This window comes from Bacillus rossius, chromosome 1 (assembly GCF_032445375.1).
Source record: "Bacillus rossius redtenbacheri isolate Brsri chromosome 1, Brsri_v3, whole genome shotgun sequence".
Classification (NCBI taxonomy): domain Eukaryota; kingdom Metazoa; phylum Arthropoda; class Insecta; order Phasmatodea; family Bacillidae; genus Bacillus; species Bacillus rossius.
This window is the reverse complement of record NC_086330.1, coordinates 277022787-277049162: the sequence shown is the minus strand read 5'-3', so window position 1 is coordinate 277049162 and position 26376 is coordinate 277022787. Positions and strand designations below refer to the sequence as shown.

General features: G+C 38.6%; 1 protein-coding gene across 1 annotated transcript; it reads right to left on the bottom strand.

The window, feature by feature from the left end:
- Positions 1 to 2002: 2002 nt before the first annotated feature.
- LOC134527480 (uncharacterized) lies at positions 2003 to 26376 on the bottom strand. Its single transcript, XM_063360184.1, has 3 exons — positions 26335 to 26376; positions 24161 to 25731; positions 2003 to 2097 (listed from the first exon to the last, which is right to left on the bottom strand). Exons 2-3 carry the CDS (start codon positions 25722 to 25724, stop codon positions 2003 to 2005), a joined length of 1659 nt encoding a protein of 552 aa, XP_063216254.1. The 5' UTR covers positions 25725 to 25731; positions 26335 to 26376.

Sequence of the window (26376 nt, the reverse complement as noted above, 5' to 3'; positions counted from 1 at the left end):
AGTAGAAAGAACATTACTTTTATACTATTTTTTACTAATTATTATTTTTCTAAAAATCATTTGTACAAAGGTTTGGTTTATTCGAAATTTCAAAAATGTATTCAACATTGTATTTTTTCCTTATCAATTGAGGATTTTCCACTGATATGAATATATTCATATATTAGTTGTAATTGTGGCGTAGTATTTAATTTTTTATATAGGTTTATTCAACTTGAATACATGTACAGTGTTTCAGTTCCAACTTCAAAACATTTGCACAGCACTTTGACAATTAGTCATATGAATATTTTCAATTATTTCTTGGTTGTAAACTGGCAGCCAAGGTTTGGGAGTCAAATTAAAACATAATCTTTATAAAACGTTTAATTTACTTTATCTAACGCTGTCAGTCTAGTTTAATTGGTCAACTGGATAGTTGTAGAATAACATTTTGTATAGTAAAATTATTACAGTGTTAAAATTTTAATTAACATATAATGATATTTAGAAATAAACTCCAATTTAGAATATTTTCTTTTTATAAATACATATTTTTTTAGTGAGAGATCTATAGCTTGCAAGTTATTGCGGTTTTTTTTATTTAATGGGCTAAGTGGACGACGTGTGGATAGTGTTTGTAAACTACCTTCAACCAAATATACAAAAGACAAATGTGAAAACTTAAAACGTCTTGTTATAAATTTCCACTAGACTACAAAAAACGGAAGATAGGTTAATTGGGAGAAAGACACATACACGCTTAATGAAGCTTAGGTGCCTATTCTAGGTGTTTGTCTTCAGCCATGGTTCCATGGGCGAAACAGACACAACCAGAAAGACAGTTCCAAGGAACGCTACTTAAGACAATCCAATCAAAGAGCATATCAAACCAAAAGCGCCATGGTGACTAAATGAAATGCCGTTGGAATCAAGGCAGTTTTCAGAGTGAGCAGGTCTGGTTTCGAGTCCCGAGTAAGGCTTGGGTGTGAATTTGTAATTTTCGTCGTAATAAATCACCAGCATTTATTTTGAAGAGTTGGTTCGTTGGTGATGAAAACTTACGAATCATTTTATTCAAACGTTTTTTATAATTACACTAATAATAACCTATGTTAACCAAACTTACGTGCCATCGTTTACTAGGTCATAACAAAGATAAACCCATTGTAAATATCCGACTGCATTCAGAAATATCGCAAGAAAATGTGTGTGTGATATTTTTAGTACTTGATACAAATGTTACATTTTGTACCACTTTAAAAGTGCCAAGCTAAAGTTTGGAACGCTGTGGAAATAGTTTGTTAGTAAATTATTAGGCAACATCATTTCACTGGGAACTATGATAACACTTTATTTTACTGACTGAAAACAGCAATAGGGATGCAAAACCAAATTTTGATCCCCTACAACCATTCTCGACTGTAATGCCTGTACTTCGTCCACCAGAAAGAAATGTTGGTACTTTAGCTCCTTAACAATGTAATACATATGTTTATAAAAATTAGTTTAATAATGTAATGTGTGTTACCCAGCTGTAGAAAAACAGACAATAAACATTTGAGTGCCAACAACGCAATTAGTTATGAAAATTATTTGATTACAAACATTTGCCTTGAATTATATATCATTGATTTCTATACTAAGCTCCGAAAAGGCGATTAACCATAATTAAATAAAGTGTATTAACTTTGCAGGTTTAGACTTTACCAAAAATTCAATCAAATGTGTTTTAGTGAGACTCGAGGAATTAGTTTGAGTAATTCAGTACTGTAAATCTCTCAAGGTAAGTTTTTTAGATATGGATTAATGTGAAAACAGTTCCATGTAATTTTACAGTGTTCATTACAGCGTCAAGGAGGAGATGAGCTGACATGGTCATCGAAGTCAGTCAAATGCACGACGAGCTACTTCACGTGCAAATCGTACATATGATCAGCGATCGAAGGATACTGAAAATAGTCGTACTGGCTTGTCCAAATTAAGTTCGGGAGTGACTCAAAATGTACGACAAAAAATATATTCAGAATGCAACGAGCTCTTGCTCATCAAACACAACGCCAGCAAGCACGACACAATGAACATGGCCAATTGCGCCGACGTGGTGCTCCTGTGAACCTGAAACAATCGGAATTCCGTTACTATCCGGAACTCAATTACAGTGCGGACAGATCAGTTACGATTGTAGACATTTCAGTCGTTTGTCCGTTTTGTAAGGCGTTTAAATTCAGCGGTGAACCTCCTGGATTGTGTTGTGTGGGTGTTAAAGCGAAATTGCCAGGATTTGTTCCGCCACCAGAGCTATTAAACTTAGTTTCTGGAACTGGAAATGATTAAACTCATTTCCTGGCCAACATCCAAAAATACAACAGTTATTTCGAAATGACGTTGTTTGGCAAAACCTATACTGTACGGGACAAATTCATGCCCACTTTAGAATTTAAGGGCAAGTATGTTATTTAGTAGGGGCGCTGTTACCACCACTGGATGCGAACCATCAATTCTTACAAATTTATTTGAATAGACAATTCGGATACGGAAGTTAATCACCATTGGGCTCACAATGCGATAACGAAGCTATCCATTATCAGATAATTGCAAACTGTTCTTCATCAGAACAATGAATTAAACTGTTCAAAATTGCTTTGAATCGGATGCCATCCGACATTCATTATATCGTCACCAGAGCTAACCAAACTCCTGCTGGTAAGGATGCAAAAAGGTTAAATTTGCCGATAATCGACGAAGTGGCTGTTTTTATTATCAGAGAAAATTTGCAGTCTTCAGGTATTGCGCTTCATCGTTGGAACAATGAACTTACCCAGGCCCGAAATGCACAGGAGCTACGATGCGAGTAGTATAGGATAGCCGGTCCGAGGACTGGCGCTGGCGCGTGGAGCCGGAGCAGGTGTCCGCCATATTGGATTGTGACGTCACGGCGGCCATCTTGGATGGTTGTGACCTTGACCTTTGACCTTGACCTTGACCCCGGCGGCCATTTTGGATCCGCCATCTTGGATCCGCCATTTAGGATGACGTCATTGTGTTCTCGAAAATTCCGGCGGTGTGTTTTCCGCCATTTTGGATGACGTCACCGTTGCAATTTGGACGCCATCTTTAACTTTTTTATTTATTATCCGATTTTAATGAATTTTTTTTTAAAAATTATAAAAAAAATTCAAATAATAAAATTATAATAAAATACTTATAAAAAATATACTTTTACGACACGGAGTTTGGAGTCCTCGGTTCGAACCCGGTGAGGGCAAAAAATTAAAAATGGCGACCGATCCTTCCCCCTAGGTGACTGCAGGCAGACTGACTCCCACCACTTTTTTTCAAAGCATATATATCGTCACCTAGTATGACGTCATGTCCGCCATCTTGTCTTCGATGCTGGAGACCACCATCTTGTTTTCGGCCGCTAGAGTACGCTGACGCCATGTTAGTTTAACTCTTACCCGCTAGAGTGCAGTAATCATTTATTATTGCTGTGACACCCGCCATCTTGTCATTCGGCCGCCATCTTGAAAATCCGTAATTATTTAGCTAGAAATTCGGGAAAAGTTCCAAAATTCATTAAATAAATCACTCATTAATTTACATATTGATTCGATGGATTCCTGTCCTCGGTTCGATACCCGATCGATGCAATAATGTTTAATTTTATGAAAAAAAAACAATAACTTCAATAAACCATGTTCAACATTCTTAAAGAGACTTTAAATCCTCTACTACCATCATCCTATAAGCCATCAAGACCAACATATTGGAAATTCGTTATTTTAATGCTAGAGATTCGGGAAAAAGTTCAAAATTCATTAAATAAATTTGTAATCTATATACTGACTGATTAGATCGACTAAGCTCCTTGGTTCGATCCCTGGATGACACAAAACAACTTTAATTTTAAAAAAGTACCACTAATGTGTAAGGTTTGAGAAAATAAAAAACACTGCAAGTTCTTTTAAAAAAAAACTTTTATTACATACATACTACACTACTACAAGTACAAAAAAATACACAGACAAATTACTTAAGCCTTGTGGATTTCTCGACGTCTGCATCAGCCACCCACGAATTGAAGCGAGGTGGAAAGCCCCACCACTTGACGTAGGACAGTCCATTTCTTCGTTTTATAATCTTCTCCACCAAGTACGTATCGGGATACAACGTAGGCTGAATCTCTTCGGCATAGAAGCCGCCATGTATAGGTTTGTGGTCCAAATCTTCGAGGTAGTAGGTCCTAGGCTCTGATTCACGAACATGTGTCACACGGAAAAGTTCGGGACTCCAGTTCGCAGTGAAACCTTTCTCGAAGATACCTTTCTGCTTGGAGATTCGCATAATGTCGCCGACGTTAGCTTTACGCTTTCGTGGATCTTTCTTCTTCGTGTTGGGAAAAACTGTTTGAAGCAGGCGATTATCCTTTACGTCCTTTGGCTTCATTTTCGTGGTAGAATGCACAGTGGAATTATACTCGCTTATTAGTTCGGCAAGATGTCAAGCCACTTGTAATTTCCGTTAGCCGTGAACTGCCGCCACATCTTGGAACGCAAAGTTCTGTTAAACCTTTCGACAACGGAGGCTTTGACGTTACTAAATGTAGAGTAGTGTTTGATGCCATACTTCTTCATCAAAGCCTTGAAGGTCGCATTGTAGAATTCTTTCCCGAGGTCCGTTTGCAGGTGCGACGGTACACGTCCATCACGCAAAATATTGTTCATGGCCTTGGCTACGTCAGTTGCAGTCTTTGATTTGACAGGTCTAGCCCAAGCGAACTTGCTATAAACATCGATGACTGTCAACATGTACTTGAAACCTTTATTCAATCGGGAATACGGTATCATCTCAACAAGGTCCGCCTGGAATAAATCATCAATTCCACGAACTATGACTTTGCGACGAAGGTATTTCCGTCTAGCAGGAGCATGAAGTTCGCGAGCGATTCCGGTTCGGCTCATTGTATGTAGCCGGCTTCCTTCAGTTCTTCAAGTATGGAGACTATTTCGTTGATGTGCGAATAGTTTCCTACACTAAGCGATGCATGTAGAATTCTAAGGCGATCAACTAATTCATTAGGGTCGTCCCAATATACATAGTCAAATGTCTGACCACTTTCTAGCTTTTTTAAACCTTCGCCATGTATTGTTAGTTCACTGAAGAGATTAGCGAGAATGTCGATTTTTTCATGATCTACGTCTTTATATACACCACTATCTGGATCGTTATCGCGAAAATGTGCATTGGTTAGCTCTAGCAGTTTTTTGTGCTCTTGTAAGTCGTTGTGAGAATATCCTTTAGGCTCCCTGCGAAACAGCAATTCGTACAGACCCGGAGTCCCGCGCGTTTTGAACTCTGCTACGCGCACGATATTTCCTGGTAGAAAGTCTATTTCTTTAGCACCGAGGAACCATTTATTATGTTTTCTGTACACTCCGTAGGTCGTGTCATTATTCCGGCTCGTAAACGATATCAGGTATGGTCGGACCATTGCATTAACTTGATGTCCCTTTTTCGGTATTTTTTTCTTGTGCATGGACTCTGTACTTGTTAAGTCCTCTTCTTCTCGATCTGGTTCATACTTTCTCTTCTTTACAGTCGGCATTTCATCTTCAACTTCTGTCTTCACAATGAAGGCTGGTTCTTCCTTGTTTTTAAGTTCGTCGAGGCGACTAGTGATTGGTTTAAATATCTCCTCATTTTCCATCTCACGTGCAAGTCTGGTTCGTCTAGCAAGTAAATATTTTTCGCGAACAGACTGTATAGCTCGATGAAGGTCACTGGCCAGGTCCGACATTGTACTGGCTGAAAACTTATTGCAAGACCTCCTTTTATACTTTTCTATTCGTTCGCAGAAACTTCTTTCTTGTGTTTGGCCAAATCTGAATTTGTTGACGATTGAGATAGTGATGCTTTCAGACTACTTTGAAAAGTCCTCAGATCGTCCCGTCTTTGTGCATTCGAAACTTCGATCATGTCGCGAATGCGAGAATCCGAAGCTTCCACGCGCTGGTCTATGGCTACGAGGTACTCAAGTAATTCCTTTTTCACCCCGTCTATTTTTTGAGCCAGTAGCGAAATGTATTTGCGGATAACGTCGTCATGAGACTTGAGAGCAGTACGTAAGTCTCGACTGCTACGACCGAATTTCGAAATGCTATGACTCATGTTTGGTGATAAACTGATCGAAACCTCGTCTGTACCTGCCCTTATATAGAGGCCAGTCTTTGACTATGACTAGGAATCCGTGTTCTTCTTTCCAACACAAGGAGCACATATCTTTGAATTCCTGGAATGTCATGTCGGTGTTTACGTGATCATCATAAGCGTGGCGTAAATTAAGTTCGTCCATGCGAAACAAAACTATGACATTTGCGTTGTCTCGTAGGAGATGTTTTGGAATACGACTGTACGTCTGACACAGGTAAACGCAGTCTACCTTGGCGTGTCTGCCCATGGAAAAGTACTCTTGTATTATGCCTTGTTTCTCGCACATTACATCGTCGAAAACAAACACGGAATTGGCTTTTGCTTCGCTTGGAGGTACAACATCGGTATTATCGCTAAACGGAAAATACTCCAGACCATCCACAGATCGTAGAACAGTTGCTAGGCGCTGGTACTTTGGCTGTTGCAACGACTTGGAATACAAGTAAACGTTCTCGAACCGAAGACCGTTTGGCTCCTCCAGTAAACTCAGTAAAACACACGTTTTACCGCAGTTGGACGGACCCGCCATTATGCAACGTACGGCAGAAGGCAACAGTAAGCCATGTCGTGATTCACGCGCACTAAATACATCGTCTTGCGTAATGCGCACGGGCAAACAAACATCTTGCTTGACGACCTGCATTGTACTAAAGTAATTGTATAAAATCAAACACATTTATACTTTCTGGTCAGTTGTGCGTAATGACTCGAAGAGGTAAGAACAAAAAACACATCGGCGCAGGACTCGTGAACTCTCTGATAAACAATCTACCATTCGAGCTACACATTCCCGGCTACAGATTTTGCGGCCCCGGCACGAAACTAGCGAAAAGGTTAGCTCGTGGTGACGTGGGCATTAATTCTCTCGACGAAAAGTGCAAGCAGCACGATATCGCATATTCATTAAGCAAGGATCTGGAATCCAGGCACCGGGCCGACGAGATATTGGCACAGGAAGCCGAAGATATAAGTAAATCGCCGAACGCGGGACTAGGAGAGAAAATCGCAGCGTGGGGCGTATCTAAGATCATGAAGGCAAAGACGAAATTAGGACTGGGTGCTCGTCGAACCAGCTACATCAAGTCAAAGACTAACTCACGCAAGACCAAGAAGCGCAAGATCGGTGCAGGCGTGCAAAAAGCCAAGCAAAAACTACAGACTCTCGACAAGAAGATTATAGGAGGATTTCTTCCTTTGCTTTTGCCTGCATTGGGTGCTCTCGGAGGCCTTATCGGTGCAACGAGCGGTATAGTGCGGGCAGTCAACACTTCGAAGAATGAGCGCAAGCAGTTAAAAGAAGCACAGCGACACAATGCCAGCATGGAAGCCATTGCCATCGGTAAAAAAAACGGCGCAGGACTGTACTTGCATCCTCACAAGACAGGACGAGGCATGAGAAAGAAACGTGTAAAGAGAAAATCCTAAGTTCCCTACCGAAACGACCGCTCACCAACGTAGATTTAATAAAGTACGCACGCAAACTGAAAATACCAAATTTCCGCGGCGTGTTTATGCGAGACACTTTGCCCAGCAAGCCAAAGACACGTGAGTGCGCCATAATTAATTTAGACACGTCGGCGGGTCGCGGCACGCACTGGGTGGCGTACATAATGTCTGGAAAAAAAGCTACTTACTACGACAGTTTCGGTAATTTACGCCCTCCGCCCGAACTGCGACAGTACCTGGGCCGGTCCACTACGTTGTTTTACAATTACGAAACGGAACAGAAGCCTAATCAAACAAACTGCGGACACTTGTGTCTTCGCTTTTTAACAAACAAAAATTAGCTGACAAATAAAAATTGCTACTTAAAGGTTGTGCAGTGATGTTAATTTATTAGTCATGTCGATAACACTTACCCTGACAGGTCACGCATCTGAGCTGCGGGCGGTTCATTTCCCGCCTCTGGATTTAGACGGAGAATGGTGTATCGGACTCGTAGATTTTCAAACGTATAATGCCATACCTAATATCGACGAAGAAAATTGCAAGATCTGCTTCCTGAAAAGTGATGGGACCGCTCATGAAATACGGTTACCTGTTGGCTCTTACGAAATTGACGACATTGCAAATTACATCAGGGATATGTTACCACAGGATGTAGACTTTCAACTGCGTGGAAATCCAAACACTCAAAAAAGCATTCTAACATGCAGTGAAAATGTCGACTTTACGAAACCTGGCACCATAGGTACGATGCTCGGATTCGAATCAAAGGTTTATGATACGGGAAGAACGTACGAATCTACACGCGCAGTAAACATTTTGCCTGTGAATGTCATAAGAATAAACTGTAATTTGGCAAGTGGAACGTATCTCAACGGAAGACTAAGCAACATGCTGCACGAGTTTTCGCCGATGGTCCCGCCAGGATATAAACTGGTCGAAGTACCGCAAAGTATCATTTACGTTCCAGTCGTCGTGAAGTGCGCACACGAAGTCGTCGTCCGAATCGTTGACCAGCGAGGACGATTGGTGAATTTTCAAGACGAAGAAATTACATTACGTCTGCACTTGAAGCGATGGGCATAAAGTTCGTAACACCGAACAGTTATAAAAGAAATCGTATTGGCGTGAACAAGAACAGTTCTCTACCAGACATCGGTGCATTAACACCTGACAACATAAAGTATCTTCTCAGTATTGGACAAGTGCCGAATAAATATGGAAGACGAAATCCTCAATGTGGAAGATCCAGTCATTTTTGATGACAGCATTACGAAAATGGAATTGCACGAGTACCAGCCTTTCCTGCTCGGACCGTAGGCCTACGCACTACCATCGGAAGTACGCATTGCTGTACAGCACCAAGATATTTGTACTTTACCTTCGCAGTCATTTCTACGTATAAGAGGCACGCTTACAAAAGCGGATGGTACGCATCCGACAACGACGTCAATATCCTGCAATGGTATTCTTCACCTAATCGAGCGCATTACTTATGTACTCAATGGTGTCGAGGTAGACCAGACGAGAGATGTAGGCATAACATCTGCTATGAAAAATTACCTTTCGCTCACGCCAAATGAACTGTCTGCTGCAAAGATGGCCGGTTGGGCTCTCGAGGATGAATATAAGCTTCCGGTTTATGCCGAAGGGAAGTTCGAAGTTTGTGTTCCTCTGTCCATGCTTCTTGGATTCGCTGAGGACTACAAGCATATAATCATTAATTCGAAACAAGAGCTCGTACTGCTTCTAGCCAACACGCACATTAATGCAATTGTCGCCGCTGCAGAAAACCCTCAAGATGTCTCGCTAACACTACAGTCTATCGAGTGGATGCTGCCCCACATCCAAGTGAGCACCGTTGAACGAGTCAAGATGTTGAAGAACATAGAAAATGGCAAGAATTTCGATGTGCCATTCCGATCCTGGAGCCTGGAAACTTATCCTGGCTTGCCTCATAGTCAGCGTATCAATTGGATAGTAAATTCCAGCTTCGCTACGGAAAAACCAAGATACATCATCGTCGGGCTTCAGACCGGAAGACAGCTCAATGCAGGAGTAAGTCGCTCCGTATTCGATAACTGTCAAATACGCAATGTAAAAAAATTTTTAAACAGCGAAAGTTATCCGTACGTTGACATGAACATGGACTTTGAAAGTGGAAGATTTCTTCTAGCATATCAAATGTATGCCAAGTTTCAGCAAGCTTACTATGGGCAGAGACAGTCACCGATACTGAGTCCTGACAGTTTCAAGAACAAGGCACCGTTAATGGTGTTTGACGTTTCCAAACAGGATGATCGAATAAATTCAAACATCATCGACTGTAGGATCGAGATAACGACTAGCGGAAATATTCCGCCAAACACCTATGCTTTTTGTCTGATACTTCACGATCGGCTTGCATCGTACAATTGTCGAGACAAACTTGTGAAAATTCTGACATAAATACTGTTTCGTTTTCGATGATAATTTAGTTACGACCGAGCATTGCTAGCGACAAGATGTACTGCAACCTGCAAGGTTTCCAGAGTCAAAATGGATTCGTGCTCAAGGAAATTAGCGTCACCTCTGGAGACAAGACTCGAACCCGCAGCTTCCGACCTCCGTATCCGTGGAAACTACTAGACGAAAAAAGTAAACGGTCGAACGAATGGCTATGTAAATATTATCACGGACTAGAGTGGGACGAAGGAAAAATTCCGTACCACCAAGTGAAAAACACACTTCAAGATTTACTAGTTCAAAACGAAATAATCTACGTTGCCGGACCCGAACAGAAGAAATGGCTACGAGAACTGTGCGACGTTGGAGCAGCTGAAATCGTAGATATACAGACCGACTACGGCTGTCCTTCCCTGCACAAGCTTAGTGCAATATACGACATGCAGCCATTTGACAAGTTTGAACGTGTCTCTGCCTGTACAAACTCGCAGCTAATGCAGAAATGGCACACACAATGTTAGTAGGAGCCTGCATATATAAATGGCGTACATACGTACGTGCCTTCAGTTGACGTTCGACCTGCAAGAAGATGTTTACGTTTCATCCTGCTAACGTGTACGTGAGCGCAAGACCTAGCTTCAGCAGTGTCGAGTACAGCTACTGGGATTCCGGATATCTGCGTACATATACAGAAACCTGTGATGGAGGTGCTCAGCATTGGCGGTTTGCGCACTTTCCTGTGTCCTACGAACCGACTCAGCAGCTGGTAGCTTGTTGCGAACCTGGAAACTGTGCCGTCTATCACATGAGACCACACACAATCCTTCCTGCTAGCATCGCTGAGGTAGTCGCCTCGTCTGCATGTGCAACACCAAACATGAGCATGTTGCAACCTGTTGCGACCTGTGATGCTTCTACGCAGACGCCCAAACAGTGTGTGTCTCGTCGTCGCAGTTCAGGCAGTGAATCTGTCCCAACTAGCACTGAGCCAAAGCCCAGGCGTAGACGTGGTCACAGACGTCATCGACCATGTCTTGTCGGAGTTGTCAACGTCACAGAAGATGACCAGCTGGAAACCTGTGTTCCTGATCCTGTGGCCTGCGAACCAGTTGGAACCGGAGTCAACGAACCAGTTGGGACCGGAGTCGACGTGTCAGTTCGTGCGGCATTAAAGACTTTGCTTGTGAAAATGCTTGATTCCTTAACCTAATATGTATTTGTGTAATTTTTATAAATAAATGTGTAAAACTTGAACTCGTATGCTTTTTATTTCTACAATTTTTAGGTACCTAATAGGAAAAAAACATAATTTTAAATACAGACATTATTTTGACTCATGAGGCATACCAGTAGACCACGGGTATATAAGCGAGGTTCAGACGACTGGACCCGCAGTTCACCTCTGGTCGCGGTGCAGTACGGACGTGCTCTCTCCATTAAGTTTCGTGAGATTTAGTTATGTCGACCGGAATAGAATGTTTACCGACAGCAGCCGGGGCCTCGATGGCAGCAACGATGATGGAGTCGGAGATCCCGATACCGACTGCAGAGGAGACCACGGCGGCGGTGGAGATTCCGAAACCTGCTGCAGAGGAGACAACGATACGTGCTGTTCCATCATCAGCTGAAGTTTCACCATCTGCATTCCAGACTTCAATTCATGAAGAGCATACATCGCATCAATGCAAATATTGTGACGCATCATTTACTTTCACTTCAAATGCGCGCAGACATGAAAGAAGCAGCTGTCAGAATAATGCTCAAAGAATACTGTTTCAGTGCAAAAAGTGCAATAAACTAATTTCACGTCTCGATAGCTTACATCGTCATTATAAAAAATGCTCCGAGACGTATAATGAACATGGTTATTGATTTGACTCATGTGTTGTACCAGCTAATGAGACTATATAAGTGAGACCCCAGGTGATATGGACTTCAGTCCGTCTCTGGCTGCGGTGATGAACGGCTCGGATAGTTAGACTTGTATAACATAATGGACCAGTATCTATCTATTCTTGAGAACTCGATGGCATCATTACCAGTATCAACACCAACCTGGATCGAAGGTCTACCATCATCAGTGCAGAGCACGATGAGAACGACGTCTACAGCTACACCTACTCTCTCAGCACAGCAGGAGATTTCGACGCGTGCAACATCTTCCGCAGAGCAGACCTCAACGGCTTCAGAAGTTAACATGCCAGCAGTGTTACAATGGTTGTCAACAGTTCCAGTGGCATTGATGAAGGAAGGTGCATCCAACGGTGTTCCATCATCCGGCTGCACGTACTGCGAGAAGATCAAAAACTTGAAATTACGTGATTATGTAATACACAATTGTAGTGATAACTCTGAACGCATTAAATATCAGTGCAACAGTTGTTTAAGCAAGTTTGTACAATATGGAAGATTAAAACGGCACCTCAGGAATTGTGATAGACTGGCTGTACATTCATCGGAATCAAGCTGTATATTTTGTAACAAAACATTGGCAAATATTCAAAGTGCACAACGACACGAAATATATCACTGTCCTTTTAATGAAGTGGATAATTCTGCTTTGTGTGCAAATTGTGGTGTACCATTATGTCGACCTGATAAACTGAATAGACATTCAAAGTCATGTAAAAGGCTTAGTCCGTACAATAAGAAGACTGTTTCAATCGAGAAATCCACAAGGCTTTAGTAATTTGTCTGTGTATTTTTTTGTACTTGTAGTAGTGTAGTATGTATGTAATAAAAGTTTTTTTTTAAAAGAACTTGCAGTGTTTTTTATTTTCTCAAACCTTACACATTAGTGGTACTTTTTTAAAATTAAAGTTGTTTTGTGTCATCCAGGGATCGAACCAAGGAGCTTAGTCGATCTAATCAGTCAGTATATAGATTACAAATTTATTTAATGAATTTTGAACTTTTTCCCGAATCTCTAGCATTAAAATAACGAATTTCCAATATGTTGGTCTTGATGGCTTATAGGATGATGGTAGTAGAGGATTTAAAGTCTCTTTAAGAATGTTGAACATGGTTTATTGAAGTTATTGTTTTTTTTTTCATAAAATTAAACATTATTGCATCGATCGGGTATCGAACCGAGGACAGGAATCCATCGAATCAATATGTAAATTAATGAGTGATTTATTTAATGAATTTTGGAACTTTTCCCGAATTTCTAGCTAAATAATTACGGATTTTCAAGATGGCGGCCGAATGACAAGATGGCGGGTGTCACAGCAATAATAAATGATTACTGCACTCTAGCGGGTAAGAGTTAAACTAACATGGCGTCAGCGTACTCTAGCGGCCGAAAACAAGATGGTGGTCTCCAGCATCGAAGACAAGATGGCGGACATGACGTCATACTAGGTGACGATATATATGCTTTGAAAAAAAGTGGTGGGAGTCAGTCTGCCTGCAGTCACCTAGGGGGAAGGATCGGTCGCCATTTTTAATTTTTTGCCCTCACCGGGTTCGAACCGAGGACTCCAAACTCCGTGTCGTAAAAGTATATTTTTTATAAGTATTTTATTATAATTTTATTATTTGAATTTTTTTTATAATTTTTAAAAAAAATTTCATTAAAATCGGATAATAAATAAAAAAGTTAAAGATGGCGTCCAAATTGCAACGGTGACGTCATCCAAAATGGCGGAAAACACATCGCCGGAATTTTCGAGAACACAATGACGTCATCCAAAATGGCGGATCCAAGATGGCGGATCCAAAATGGCCGCCGGGGTCAAGGTCAAGGTCAAAGGTCAAGGTCACAACCATCCAAGATGGCCGCCGTGACGTCACAATCCAATATGGCGGACACCTGCTCCGGCTCCACGCGCCAGCGCCAGTCCTCGGACCGGCTATCCTATACTACTGATGCGCTACAATATCCATTGATATTTTGGCAGTACGAGGACGGATACCATTTCAACATCAAAATGGTTAGTCAAAATGTGATAAAACCAATAATAAAGTAAGTGCTATTAATTTTTATTTATGAAAACTTACGATCAAGAAGTATCGCTCTCTTTTCCATTAGTTCGTGGTTGACATGGATGCCAACATTGAGACTGAGCGATTGACATATATTGTTTGACCCAAAAGTAGCTCCGATCTGAAAAATAAATTCCTTTACGCGATTTTGTTAAGAGTGGTATATACCCCTTTGTAAAACCAGTTATACATGCGTCCACTACTAGCCTATTTTCTCGAGAATTATGATGGCTACAGCTTCCAGATTATTAATCTGACGAGAAAAGTAATGCAGTTTTTCCAATATAGTTTTATATTTTGGAAATCGTGACGCAAAATATATTTTAAAAAATGGTGAAAACAAGCAATTCGTTGACGAATTTCTAGTTATTCGATGAGAAAAATGAAAATTTGAATCTATATTGGTAAAGATTATATTTTTCTGAACAAAGTGGTATATTAAAAGTATAAGGTCACAGCATTAAATATCAGTGTATTTGGTTAGGATAACTGGCTAATTTGGCATATTTTTAGTGTCTGCCTTATGCTGCTCGACGTGAAAGTTGACGCCAAGCTCCGGGAAGACGAGCAGGGTGGGGATAGCAGTGACATGCCTCAACGTCGCCCGCTGTAGGGGAAGTGCTGATCTGTAACGGTGATAAACCTCCCTCCTCCCTCCTCCCACAACCCTCCTCCCACAACACAGCAACACCGTTTCTCTGAAGGATTCATGGGACAGACGATTTCCTTGGCGAGTAGCTTGATAGTCCAGGCATTTTATGAGAAAAAGGGGTCGATTTATGGACAAATTGCAAGAAAAGGTTTTATTATATCAAAATTTGCAGAAAAATCCGTAGAATAACATATCCAAAATCCACCGAAATCCACTTTATTTTGGCAACGTTTTATTCCGGGAATTTTCCCGGAAAAATGCGGAATAAATTAATAACTGAAAAACGGTGCTTTCTACGAAGAAAGGTATATGCACTAAAATTAAAGAGAGCCAAATTTACCATAACATATCAAAAATGTACAAAAATCCACCAATAACTACTATTTTGTTTTTTGGAATTCGTCCCGGAAAAACCTAAAATAATGAAATAAATTGAAAATGGCGCATTTTATAGCAAAATGTTTCAGGGCAAAGTTAAAGTACACCACGATTTTCATAATATATTACAAATTCACAAAAATCAACACTAAATAGGTTTTTGGTTTTTCAGAAAATTTCCTGAAAAAAAAAAAAGACAAAACGAAAACGTTGTATCGTACGTCAAAGAAAGTCGTGACTTAAATTAATGACTTTTTTGTATTAAATATAATTTCAATTCACCAAAATCTGCTCATATATATATATATATATATATATATATATATATATATATATATATTTACATATGTATATAGTTTTTTTTGTGACTCGTACTGGAAAATCTTTAAAAATTCAATAAAACGAAAACGGAACATCGTATTGAAAAAGTTTCGGTGGGACAAACAGAAGCACGCAAGATTTATTATAGTAGATCCTAAATTCACTGAAATCTGGTCAATAGATTTTATTTTGTGATCGGCCACGGAAAAAGTATTGAATATGTAGACTAAATAACAGAAAGCATTTTATCCCATGTCAAATTATGTCAGATCCGAGCTATATTCATTTTCCATCATATATTTTAAAGTAACTTAACTTATATTAATTTTTCAGTTAGTGACGTGTTAAAACGTTTTTGAAATTTACCAAAATTATTTTCCAGAAAAAAAAATCACTCATTTCAACTGCTTATCGTTTGAAAGAAAAATTCGACACGTCCATTCTCACAAAACATACCTACATACAATTAAATTTACACAAGATTTCCAGTGACCTGTTTCGAGAAGAAATAGAAAAATATACACATATTGGGATGCACTCTGCAACAAACAATACTGAATAAACATGCATGGATATGTAGGAACACCCTACCTTAAAAGCCATGACAGTAATTGCAGTCGTCGGGAGGTAATTCACGCCGGTTTTACAGGTTGATCCATGACAGTTTCCACAAGCTGAAGAACATGAGATGCCATGTTTCCTACAACTGCAGTTGGATGCACCGCAACCATCTTCCTTGCAAGTGCACCTGATTACCTTCAAAAGGCATTCCGGAGCTGTTGGTTTGTCTGTCGAAATTGCCAAGAGAAGGTGGCCACATTTTCTCCATCCCCATTCTTATGGATTCATTTTAATTCCCTTCCATTCTTGTATCTGATAGGAAACCCTTAAGAAATGGAAACGAGCTGAAGCACTAGTTGGAGGTAACTGTTCTGGTTGTACACATTTGAAACTAGTAGCTGCTTTCTCACTAAACACTTTAAAACTAAAAGTATCAAGTGTGTCACTTCTCGACCCACTGTACAGGCGTACTAGCAGCTGTTCTCCCGATTTTACAATGTCTTATTTTGACACACTGGGAATACTATCTGAAAAAACTTTCGCAAGTTGCCTGAAGGCACAGTCATTCTGGATCAGATCAAATACTCCCCCCTATCCTATACCATAGATGTGTGATGTTGTGTCACATCCCATGAATGCATGGCAGAAAAGCATATTACTACAAATTTCATCACCGAGCTTGCAGAGTTATAACACATGGATACATAAAATCACTCAGTACAAGGGAATGGGAATTCAATCGTTTTAATAGTAACTATACCAGGACAATAGTACATAAATTTTAAGCAAATTTTGATAAAGGTCAATTATATAATGAAATTTTTTTGCCCTTAATTTAATTCACGATTGATTTTGAAGTACGGTGCACAGTTTCCTTTATTTATAATTTTTTTCCGGGACATTTCCTGGAAAACAAAAAAAATATATAAGTTGATTTGTGTGAAATTCAAATATATTATGAAAAACATTGTTTACTTTATATTTTTCCTAAACCATTCTGCTGTAAAGTGCATAATTTTCCATTTATTTCATTTTAAATATTTTCCGGGACTAATCCCAGAAGAGAAGCAGAAGTTATAAGCGGATTTTCTTGAACTTTGAATATGTTATGGAAAAGTTAATGTTCTTTAATTTTGGTCTCTACAGGTTTTGTCGTGAGATGCACTGTTTTTGAGGTATTTTTTCTCGAATTTTTTCGGGTCAAAACCCGGAAAAAAGTTACCAAAAGAAAGTGGATTTCGATGGATTTTGGATATGTATTGTACGAATTTTTCTGCTAATTTTGATGTAAAAAAAACTTTTTCTTGCAATTTTTCCATGTTTTTTTCATATCTTTCCTGGACTATGAAAAGAATCTTCACTCGGTAGCAACCTACATTGTACAAGATTTTTAAGTTCGTTGAATGGTTCGTTAATGCTGTTTGTGAGCTTTCGCATAATATAAAAGACGCAATTGTCTGTTATTCGGTACGCATGTAAAAAAAAAGCAAGACAAATGAATCGGTAAGTTATGGCGACTTTATTTAAGTGCGAAACGGAAGAAAAGAAGTGCAACGGCTCTGATTGAGTACCAGAAACCAAGGTAAGATATAGCGATACCGATATTAATTTTTCTTTTATTAATGTAAAAGAACACCGGAGAATTCCAAACCCGGCTAAAAACTATTTTAAGAAACATATTTACAACTTAGTTTGTACAATGCATTTAATTTTTTAGAAAAATCCGAAGAGTTGAAGAATATGGTGCAGTTCAAGAGGAAGTCAACAGCACAGTAACTGATCCCCAAACGGCTAACTTGACAGCTCATTTTTCTTTACCAGGATCAAGCAACGCAGGGAATGAAAATATGGTTCTGAATCCTGATGAGTAAGTAGCCAGTGCTTTATATTACACAAACTGCGAACTGTATTTAACGATAACATTTAGAATTAGCATTTTATTACGTTCGGAGTCTAATGAAAGGCTTAAAATTTTCATATAAATAATTTTCAGTCCAGTAATTGAACTTCTATGGGTTTGTTCTTGGAAAAATATATTTAGTGTTACGGACAGATTAAAGAAAAGTTAGATACTCGTTATTACTGTTGTATGTAAGTCATAGGAAGTTATTATGGCTTGAAGACCATACATACGTCATCGATTATCAATTTCAATTAGTAATTTTAAAAAGTGAACTAATAGCACATTAAATTAGTCCTAGAAGAGTCCATGTGATGTGAAAAATACTAGTGTTATTATAAAACAAGCCAAAAGATAGTTACATAAATCAGTATGGGCGAAGTTATGAGGGTGGGGGAATAATTGCGAGAATGGAAGGCAAGCTAGTGATGACTCACTGTGTTCTGTTCCAAAATACAGTTTCTTCATCCCCCACCTCATTTCCCTTGTTTGAGCGTGTCTTAGTTTACAAATGCGTTCGACTATCAACAAATTATTGTGTTACTTGTGGTAGCCGCTTGGCTGGAAAAACGCCAGGAATCCTTACTGCTGTATGTTGTAATATTCAAGTGCGTCATTGGGTGTTTGTCCATGATTTCTTATAATAAATATTGAGTGCGAAAAAGGAAGGTGAAATTAATTATGTCCCAGAACTTTCAAAAAGTGGTCTGTATTCTCAAATCAAAAATGCTGCTGTCTACTTGTCTACACAGGCACGTAGCTTGATATTTGATGTTGATAATAATGCTGCAGAACACTTCAATTCGGTCATTGCTAAGTTTTCTGGTGGTAAGCGTATAAACTATACCACCAGAAGGTCATACCAGGGAAGATGTGCTGCTGCTGTGGTAGCACACAATACGAGAATGCCACATTACATTCTTCACAAGACAATGCAGGATGGCATCAGCCCTAACAAAGTTGCAAAAAAATTGTAACTTAAGCGCAAAGCTAGAATTAAGAAAATACGAAATAATAAAAAGTGCAGAAGAATCGATTTTAGGAAATCTCTAGCCCAAGCAATCAGTGACAAAGATTATGGGCCTCAGTGCCAGAAACCAGACATGCCAGTGGATGTATACCAACAAGAAGAAACCAGAATATTACAGTCCATCCAGAAAACTGATGAAGAACGCCGTCAAATAGAAAGAGAAAAGATACTACAAGCAGGAAGTGGAGAATGGCTGGAAATGAGACGGAAACTATTGACAGCTTCAAAATTCGGGAGGGTGATATGTATGAAGCCAACAACAAGCTGCAAGAACCTAGTAAGAGCCATAATATACTCTCATGACATACTTAATGTTCCAGCAGTACAACATGGCAGGCAGTCCGAAGAAATAGCCATCAAACAGCTAGAAGACCAGGAAAAAATTAATTTAAGTAAAGCTGGTCTTTTTATTGACCAAAATCACCCATTTCTTGCCGCAACATCCGATGGCCTTGTTGGCGAAGACCTTTTCGTAGAAATAAAGTGTCCTGCTTCGGCATATGGAATGGACATAAATGAAGCCATGCGAGAAGGCAAAATAAAGTATTTGAAATATTCTGAAGAAAGTCCTACTGTCATTTCGTTAAAAAAAAGATCATGAATATTTCTACCAAGTCCAGGGTCAGCTTCACATAACCAGAAGAGATATTTGCTTGTTTGGCATCTGGACTTCGATCCAAAAGAAAGTAAAAGTACGGTATTGGAAATTTTCAGAGACGACACATTCTGGAAAGAAAAAATGAAGCCAAAACTCGTTTCATTTTACACAAAATGCGTTCTTCCTGAATTAGTTGATCCTAGACATACAAGAAATATGGAAATTCGGGATCCATCGCACATAACAGAGGCTATCAGAAGCCATAAGATAAAATGCATGGGAAAACGAAGATCGTCCAAAACAAAACCGAATATTACATCCTGATTACATTAAACGTGAACATTTTTCAAGCTTTTGCAGAAATTTCAAGAAAATGTTGGTCTTGGATAATCATTCAAACAAATTTTTATAGTGACCTGTGATTTATCAGTCTACGTCGCCTGCTCACTTAGCTTCATAGACTATCACCTTTCATACTGGAAATTATTCTTGCTCATTGTTTCCAGAACGTTTAACCATAACAAGCATTTTCATGAACCTTCATTTTAAGTATGCCAGCACCTACATGTACATAAGAAAGTATAGCCCGTGTGGTCACGTTCAGTGCCTAGGTACCTAGAGAATCATTACCGTAATTATTTTGGATATGTAAAAAAAAAAAATGTCTTACCTATAATGTAAATTTTAAAGCTGAGTTAACCTTTCCAGAATGGTTCAATGCTAAAGTGAGCAATGGTGCTTTAAAATTATAGAAGTAATTGCTTGTTTAGGTGAATAAATACTGAGGTGGTCTTAACTGTTACTTAGTTTGAAAGAAATTAATTCATTTGGCAGCCAATTGAGAAATTTTGTAAAATTTGTAAATGAGAAAAAAGAGAATTTCCTAAAAAGAGTGTTCGGTGTGCATAAACTTCTTGTCTTGTATGTCCTAACAAAAAGGAACGAAATAAATTTCGTTAAATAATGTATAATAGCGACCATAAAAATATTTTGCTTCAGTGGTAAGCTGAACTAAATTCAGTGCTTTGTTGTTTTGAAATTGTGTGTGCATTAAATCAAATAGTATACATGCCTGTCTAGTTAAAAATATAAAGCTTATGTACATTTTTTGTGCGTCACAGGTAAAACCAATTTGAGTGTTATTCTACTAAACTTGTTTAAATAATCTGTTGTCTTTTCCTGTATCGGATTTGTAAAACTATTTCTATTAAAGCATTTGTTTCTCTTAAATAACTCTCTAAAGGCCATCTACATACTTTTAAGATTGTTGGACTTTTCAGCAAACTGTTTTGAAAAAGGATTTTGTTATGTAAAAATATTTATGTTTGAAATGTCTATTATACCGTACAGTTTTTTTTTTAATTTGACTTTCTTGGAAGTAACTCGTGCGCACGTTGGTTTAATTTATAGTGCTATTTTTAAAATTCTTTGTCTTTTATAAAGTAATGAACATTGTCTATTGGTGTGAAACAAAATGTATGAACTACATGTGAAATAAATACATGTTTTTAATGTGGAATTATGTAACGATTTTTTGTACAGTACATTTTTCTACCACGTCCAAATAAAATATATGCTACTTGCATGATAACTCATTGCCATGACACAAGTTAAACAATTACAAAGGAAATTATTCCATCTTATAAAAACTCGAACACTTTTTTTTTTAAACATAATACATAATATTTATGTATTTCGAAACGCTTTTACAATTATCATTGACAGATGCGAGTTACATAAAATACATAACATCGATTCGGAAAATATATTTAACTTCGGCAAGATTTGTTTTCAGAATAAGGTAATTTCATGTTCCTTGGAGAAAATGTAACGTTTAATATCCACATGACTTCGAAAATTATGATGTAATGTCACTTTTCCCATTTCATGTAAAAGTTTGTGTTTTTAGCAAAAACATAGTAATACATTTATCTTTTTTTTACTTATGAACTACTACACACGCGTAAAAAAATGCTACCATTACGATAAACATACTTTTCGCGTTATTTGACATTTGAGTTGAATGAAACGTTGTGTGTAGCCACTGTTAGCTCGCGCGGCGCTCCGCTCGTACGGGGAAGGCAGGCAGGCAGGCAGGTAGCAATGCTGTCGAGACATCCCGACCCGTACCGCGCCGTCATGAGGAGGGAATGACCATGGAGTGAGGGAGGGTAAACCGAGTCTATCCCCTCCACCGACATCATTTCGCCAGGACGCGCTCCTAGTAGGCCACTCCTCCAAGGCTAAACTCCGCCCAAGCTTGAAGTATTTTGTGCTGCTCGCGCCGGATTCTGAGTAGCCGCTTCCCTATATACCACTCTGCAAACAACGTGGGACAATTTTGTCGGCCATTTACATTCGATGCCTGTGTTACATGCACGAGTGCATGCTAGATGCGATGTTGTAAGTTAGACTATATGGTCATCCATACTTATTCATAACATTGTCATATTGGTGGTGAGAAGCAAAGATGTCGATAATCCCAATGTTCCATTCAAAATTTCATTCCGGGAAGGTTGTTTTCCTTAAACTCAATGGACACAGTTATCAACTAGGATAAGGTAGTCAACTATCTCACAGGATTTTTTAATTCGCTGAAATTGGCTGGATTACCACCTCAAAATTTGCACTGGAACGAGACTGGTAATGAAAAAGATTATGAACAACGTCATTCAGGTGGTGATGATCTAGGTAAAGTACACAGGATAGGATGTTTTGATTCCACGCATACCGATGATTCCAACAAACTTGCCATTTGATTTTAAAACCCTGCAATTCCCCGTGCGTCTGGTCTTCGCGATGACTACCAACAAATCACAAGGCCAGTCATTGGAAGTTTGTAAAAGTGAATTGAAGTTGCCGTGTTTCGCACATGGACAAATGTATGTCGAGTGTTCGCGTATCAGAAGGGCCATCATCTTTGTATATTTACGCGCCGGAAATAAAACTAAAAACATAGTTTACCAGAAAGCATTGCACTGAATTTTTACTGCATTTATCTTTCATGTAAATAAAAGACTTTGAATTAATTTCAATTACAAACGAGTTTAATCTAATAACTCACTAAAACTCAGACCGTACCCGATGCTGTGAATATAATAGATTTTAATGAATTGGGGTTATAAGGTTGTTAAGGGTAGATAATTGCTTATGGAGAGTAACAATAAAATCAATTTTATGTGTTATGAAGTTCACCGGGTCATCTAGTACATAAATAGAAATGGCACGTTGACTTACACCGCTCCTTATCGTAAGAGGTTGTAGTTTGTTTTTGTAATTCATAAATTTTGCTTTGTTATCACTTTTACTTACTACATAATCCAGTGAAACCGTAATAATGAAAGCTCAGCCAACAGCCTTGTTAAACAAATTATCCAAGTAATAGTGGAACACATTGGTGATGAATTATAACCTAAAACATGTATATATCTTATGTATGGGCATTTCTCCACTAAATGGAAAATCGCTATCCCAAGCTAATTTTATGTAAAAAATCTTAAAATTTCTCAATTTTTTGTATCGATACCGACATAGTATTAGGTATTCTTGGCATGTAACAGCTTATACAGTAATTTAATAATGTAATATTCGAATAAATGAACCTCAAACGTCTTAAAACACAATCCGCTGGTACGTCCCTTTTCCAGAATTACACATCTTGTTAAAAATATTTTTTTTGCCGTTGATAATTGAATAAAAAATGTCCAAATACATTAACCAAAACGATACGCATCTGTATACATCACAGTTACATTTTTACAATAGAATTTTAATCAATATATATAGGGTAAAACAGGGTTAGTTGGCGCACATTTCGTAGTAAATGCTATAGAAATTTTATTTTTGATAATACGCTGTATGTTAATGGATATATATTAACTCTAACTCTTAATTTTTGCTTCAAAACCTCGATACTAATAAAATATATTTTTTTTTATAAAAAATGGCCCCATTTTTCTAAGTGTTGCTTTGCGCCATCTCTCCTTGAACATCAAGGTGAGATGGCGCAGGAGTATGGGACAGTTGACGCAGTGCGGGACAGATGGCGCAGACATTAAAAGTAGTAACAAAAGTATCCAAATAATTTTATTTAGACAAAGTACTATTTAAAACACATCCCTTAACAACACTTACTAACATTATTAATGCTGCAAAAATTATCCACTTTAAAATGACATAACATGCAAGTCAAGTTTCCTATAATTTGTAGTGGTAGTTAAGTAGACCTATGCTAATAATTTTGAAAGAATATATTCCTTATATACCTTTAAACTTATTCTCAGGCATTCATTTATGTAAAATTAAAGATATTGAATTCAAAAAAATAAGTGATCAGTTCGTTTTGAAGTTATCACTTCTTTTGAAATTGAAGCACAGAATTCTTATCTATCTACTTCTGTTTCTTGAGATTTGTCTTCCTTGCCGAAGCCCTTCCACAATCGTTGCACAAATTTTTGTAAACTGAGCATGTTTCATGCAACCAATTCCCGCACTTACAGCATTTGATCCAGTCTACATTTTTTTGAGTAACAAAATAGTTTTCCCAACACTCCGCACAACGATTTGTATCATATGAAACAGGATCATCAACTTCGCTTGATTCGTCGCTGTAGGTAGGAACATTGTCTCTTGGTTTAGGAATACTCTTACGGTTGACTGATTTTTTTCTTTTTTGATCCACAGATTCATTCTTCATTTTCTGTCTTGTTGCCTTCTTCTTCTTTTCAATGTTTTTCCGAGCGGTGAGCTCCACAGCAGATTGTTTTCTTCTAATTTGTTTTGGCTTTACCATCTGGGGTAATGGACTGATATCATTCAAAATTTTAGTGGGTGTAGAGTGGTTACTTAAAGCTTTGTCACATTTTGAAAGAGGGCATGAGACACATGGAAGAGAAGAGGGGCCTGGCTGAGCTGGCGCAACATTGTCTGATGTTAATTGAGTCGAAGTCGTAGGAAGGGAATCAGGCAGATTTGTCTTGGGAAGCTCTACAGTTTGAGCAGCATCTGAAATGGAAAACATGTAGTCTGGTATTGCATTTGGGTTAAATGGATATATGCCACATGCCTTAAATCCACTAACTGCATTTTCTACCGATGCTGCTTTTTTCCATGCTGTTCCTAGTAAATGGCCTACTCTTGATTTGGTGAGACCCTCTTTACCTTTTGACTTCATAGCAGCCTGTGTTTCTCGGTTATAATATTTTTTAAGTGGGCCAAAAAAAGACCTGTCAAGTGGCTGCAAGGCATGTGTAGTATGACTTGGCAGACATAGCAACACTACATTATTTTCATCAGCCAGCTCTAACAGTTCTACTGAATTACAGTGTGAGGCATGCCCATCCAAAATCAACAAATTAGTGCCAGGAGGTTTCTTGGAACAAAACATTTCTCTGAACCATTTCAAGAACAACTCCGAATTCATATAGGCTTTTTTTGAATTCATATAAACCTCTGAACCTGGAGGAAGCCCATCACTAAATTCTCTCTTCTTGTAAACCCCTTTGACAATGATTGTAGGCGGCAAAAACCTACCTTCTGCATTAACGCAAGCAACCACTGTGATAGTCTCCCCCTTCTCACCAGACGTCAGACTAAAAACATCTTTTGAACCTTTAGCAGCCAAAACTTTGCCCGGTTTATTGATCAGTTGAATGCCTGATTCATCTACGTTGAAGATGTTACCTGGCTTGTCAAATAAACTGTGCGTTATCGTTATTTCCTCCAACAATGCAAAATACTCGTCAACTTCCTCCCGGCACAACCCGTGCGCCCGTGCTACAGACAAGCCCTGTGATTGCCTTAAACTGATGTCTGGGTTTCGCTCCATAAATGATTGGAACCAATCATAACCAGCTTCTGCTTTTACCTTGTTGAAACGGTGGTTAACGTTAAGCCTTTCAGCAAAGTTAAATGCTAACTGACGGACTGTACGTTGGGTAGGTCCAAAACCCAATGAGGCAAGTCGTTTAATGTGTGATACCAAACGCCTTTCATTTTCAGCTCCCAAACTAGCTTGTGGACCGAGAGAAAGTTTTTTTACGTTACCAGAACTTTTTCTTCGACGTAAAGTGCTCTCTGGGATGTTGTAGTACCTCGCCGCTTCTCTTATTCTAATGTCTCCAGCCTTGATACGAGCCACTGCTTCGCAGAGATTTTCTTCTGACCACTGCCCTCTAGAATGTGTTCCAACTTTTCTTATGTATATTCTGCCCATTTCATTCCTGAAAGAACAAATATGCCATTTTGTTAAAAACTACAGCACATGAATGTGCACACTACTCTCTAAAATTTTAACTAAAGAATGGCGTGAACACGAAAACTTTGGTTTTAATATACACTTTCTTAAATGTTGACTATCACAACTTTATGCCACTTTTTTATCTGGGAAAATTTATTTACAAGAATTTTTCATGCTAAACATGTAACAATTAAACATTCGAATATATTTTTATGAGTTTTTTTACATACAATATACGAATATATGTATAATATTTAAGCCAATTTTACGATGAATGGTCAACTCGTCAAACAACAAAGCATGCGTGCTCAAATAAACAAAAAGAAAATGTTCATGGTTTAATACAATATGCGCCATCTCACCCGCAAACTGAGTGAGCCATCTGTACCAAAACTCAAGGTGAGATGGCGCAGTGAGGCACTTAGAGAACCAGGAAACCAATATGTCTGAAAACGTACATAACTATCCACTGAGGTATAAATGAACATATACGGTTGCGTTTAAGAACAAATATTAAAACCATTTCATCAATTATGATTTTAATCTCACATGACACGAAAATTCAACGCTAAAACTAAGTACTCACCAAGAAAATCCTTAGATTTCAACGAAATCGAACAGTCTGCCG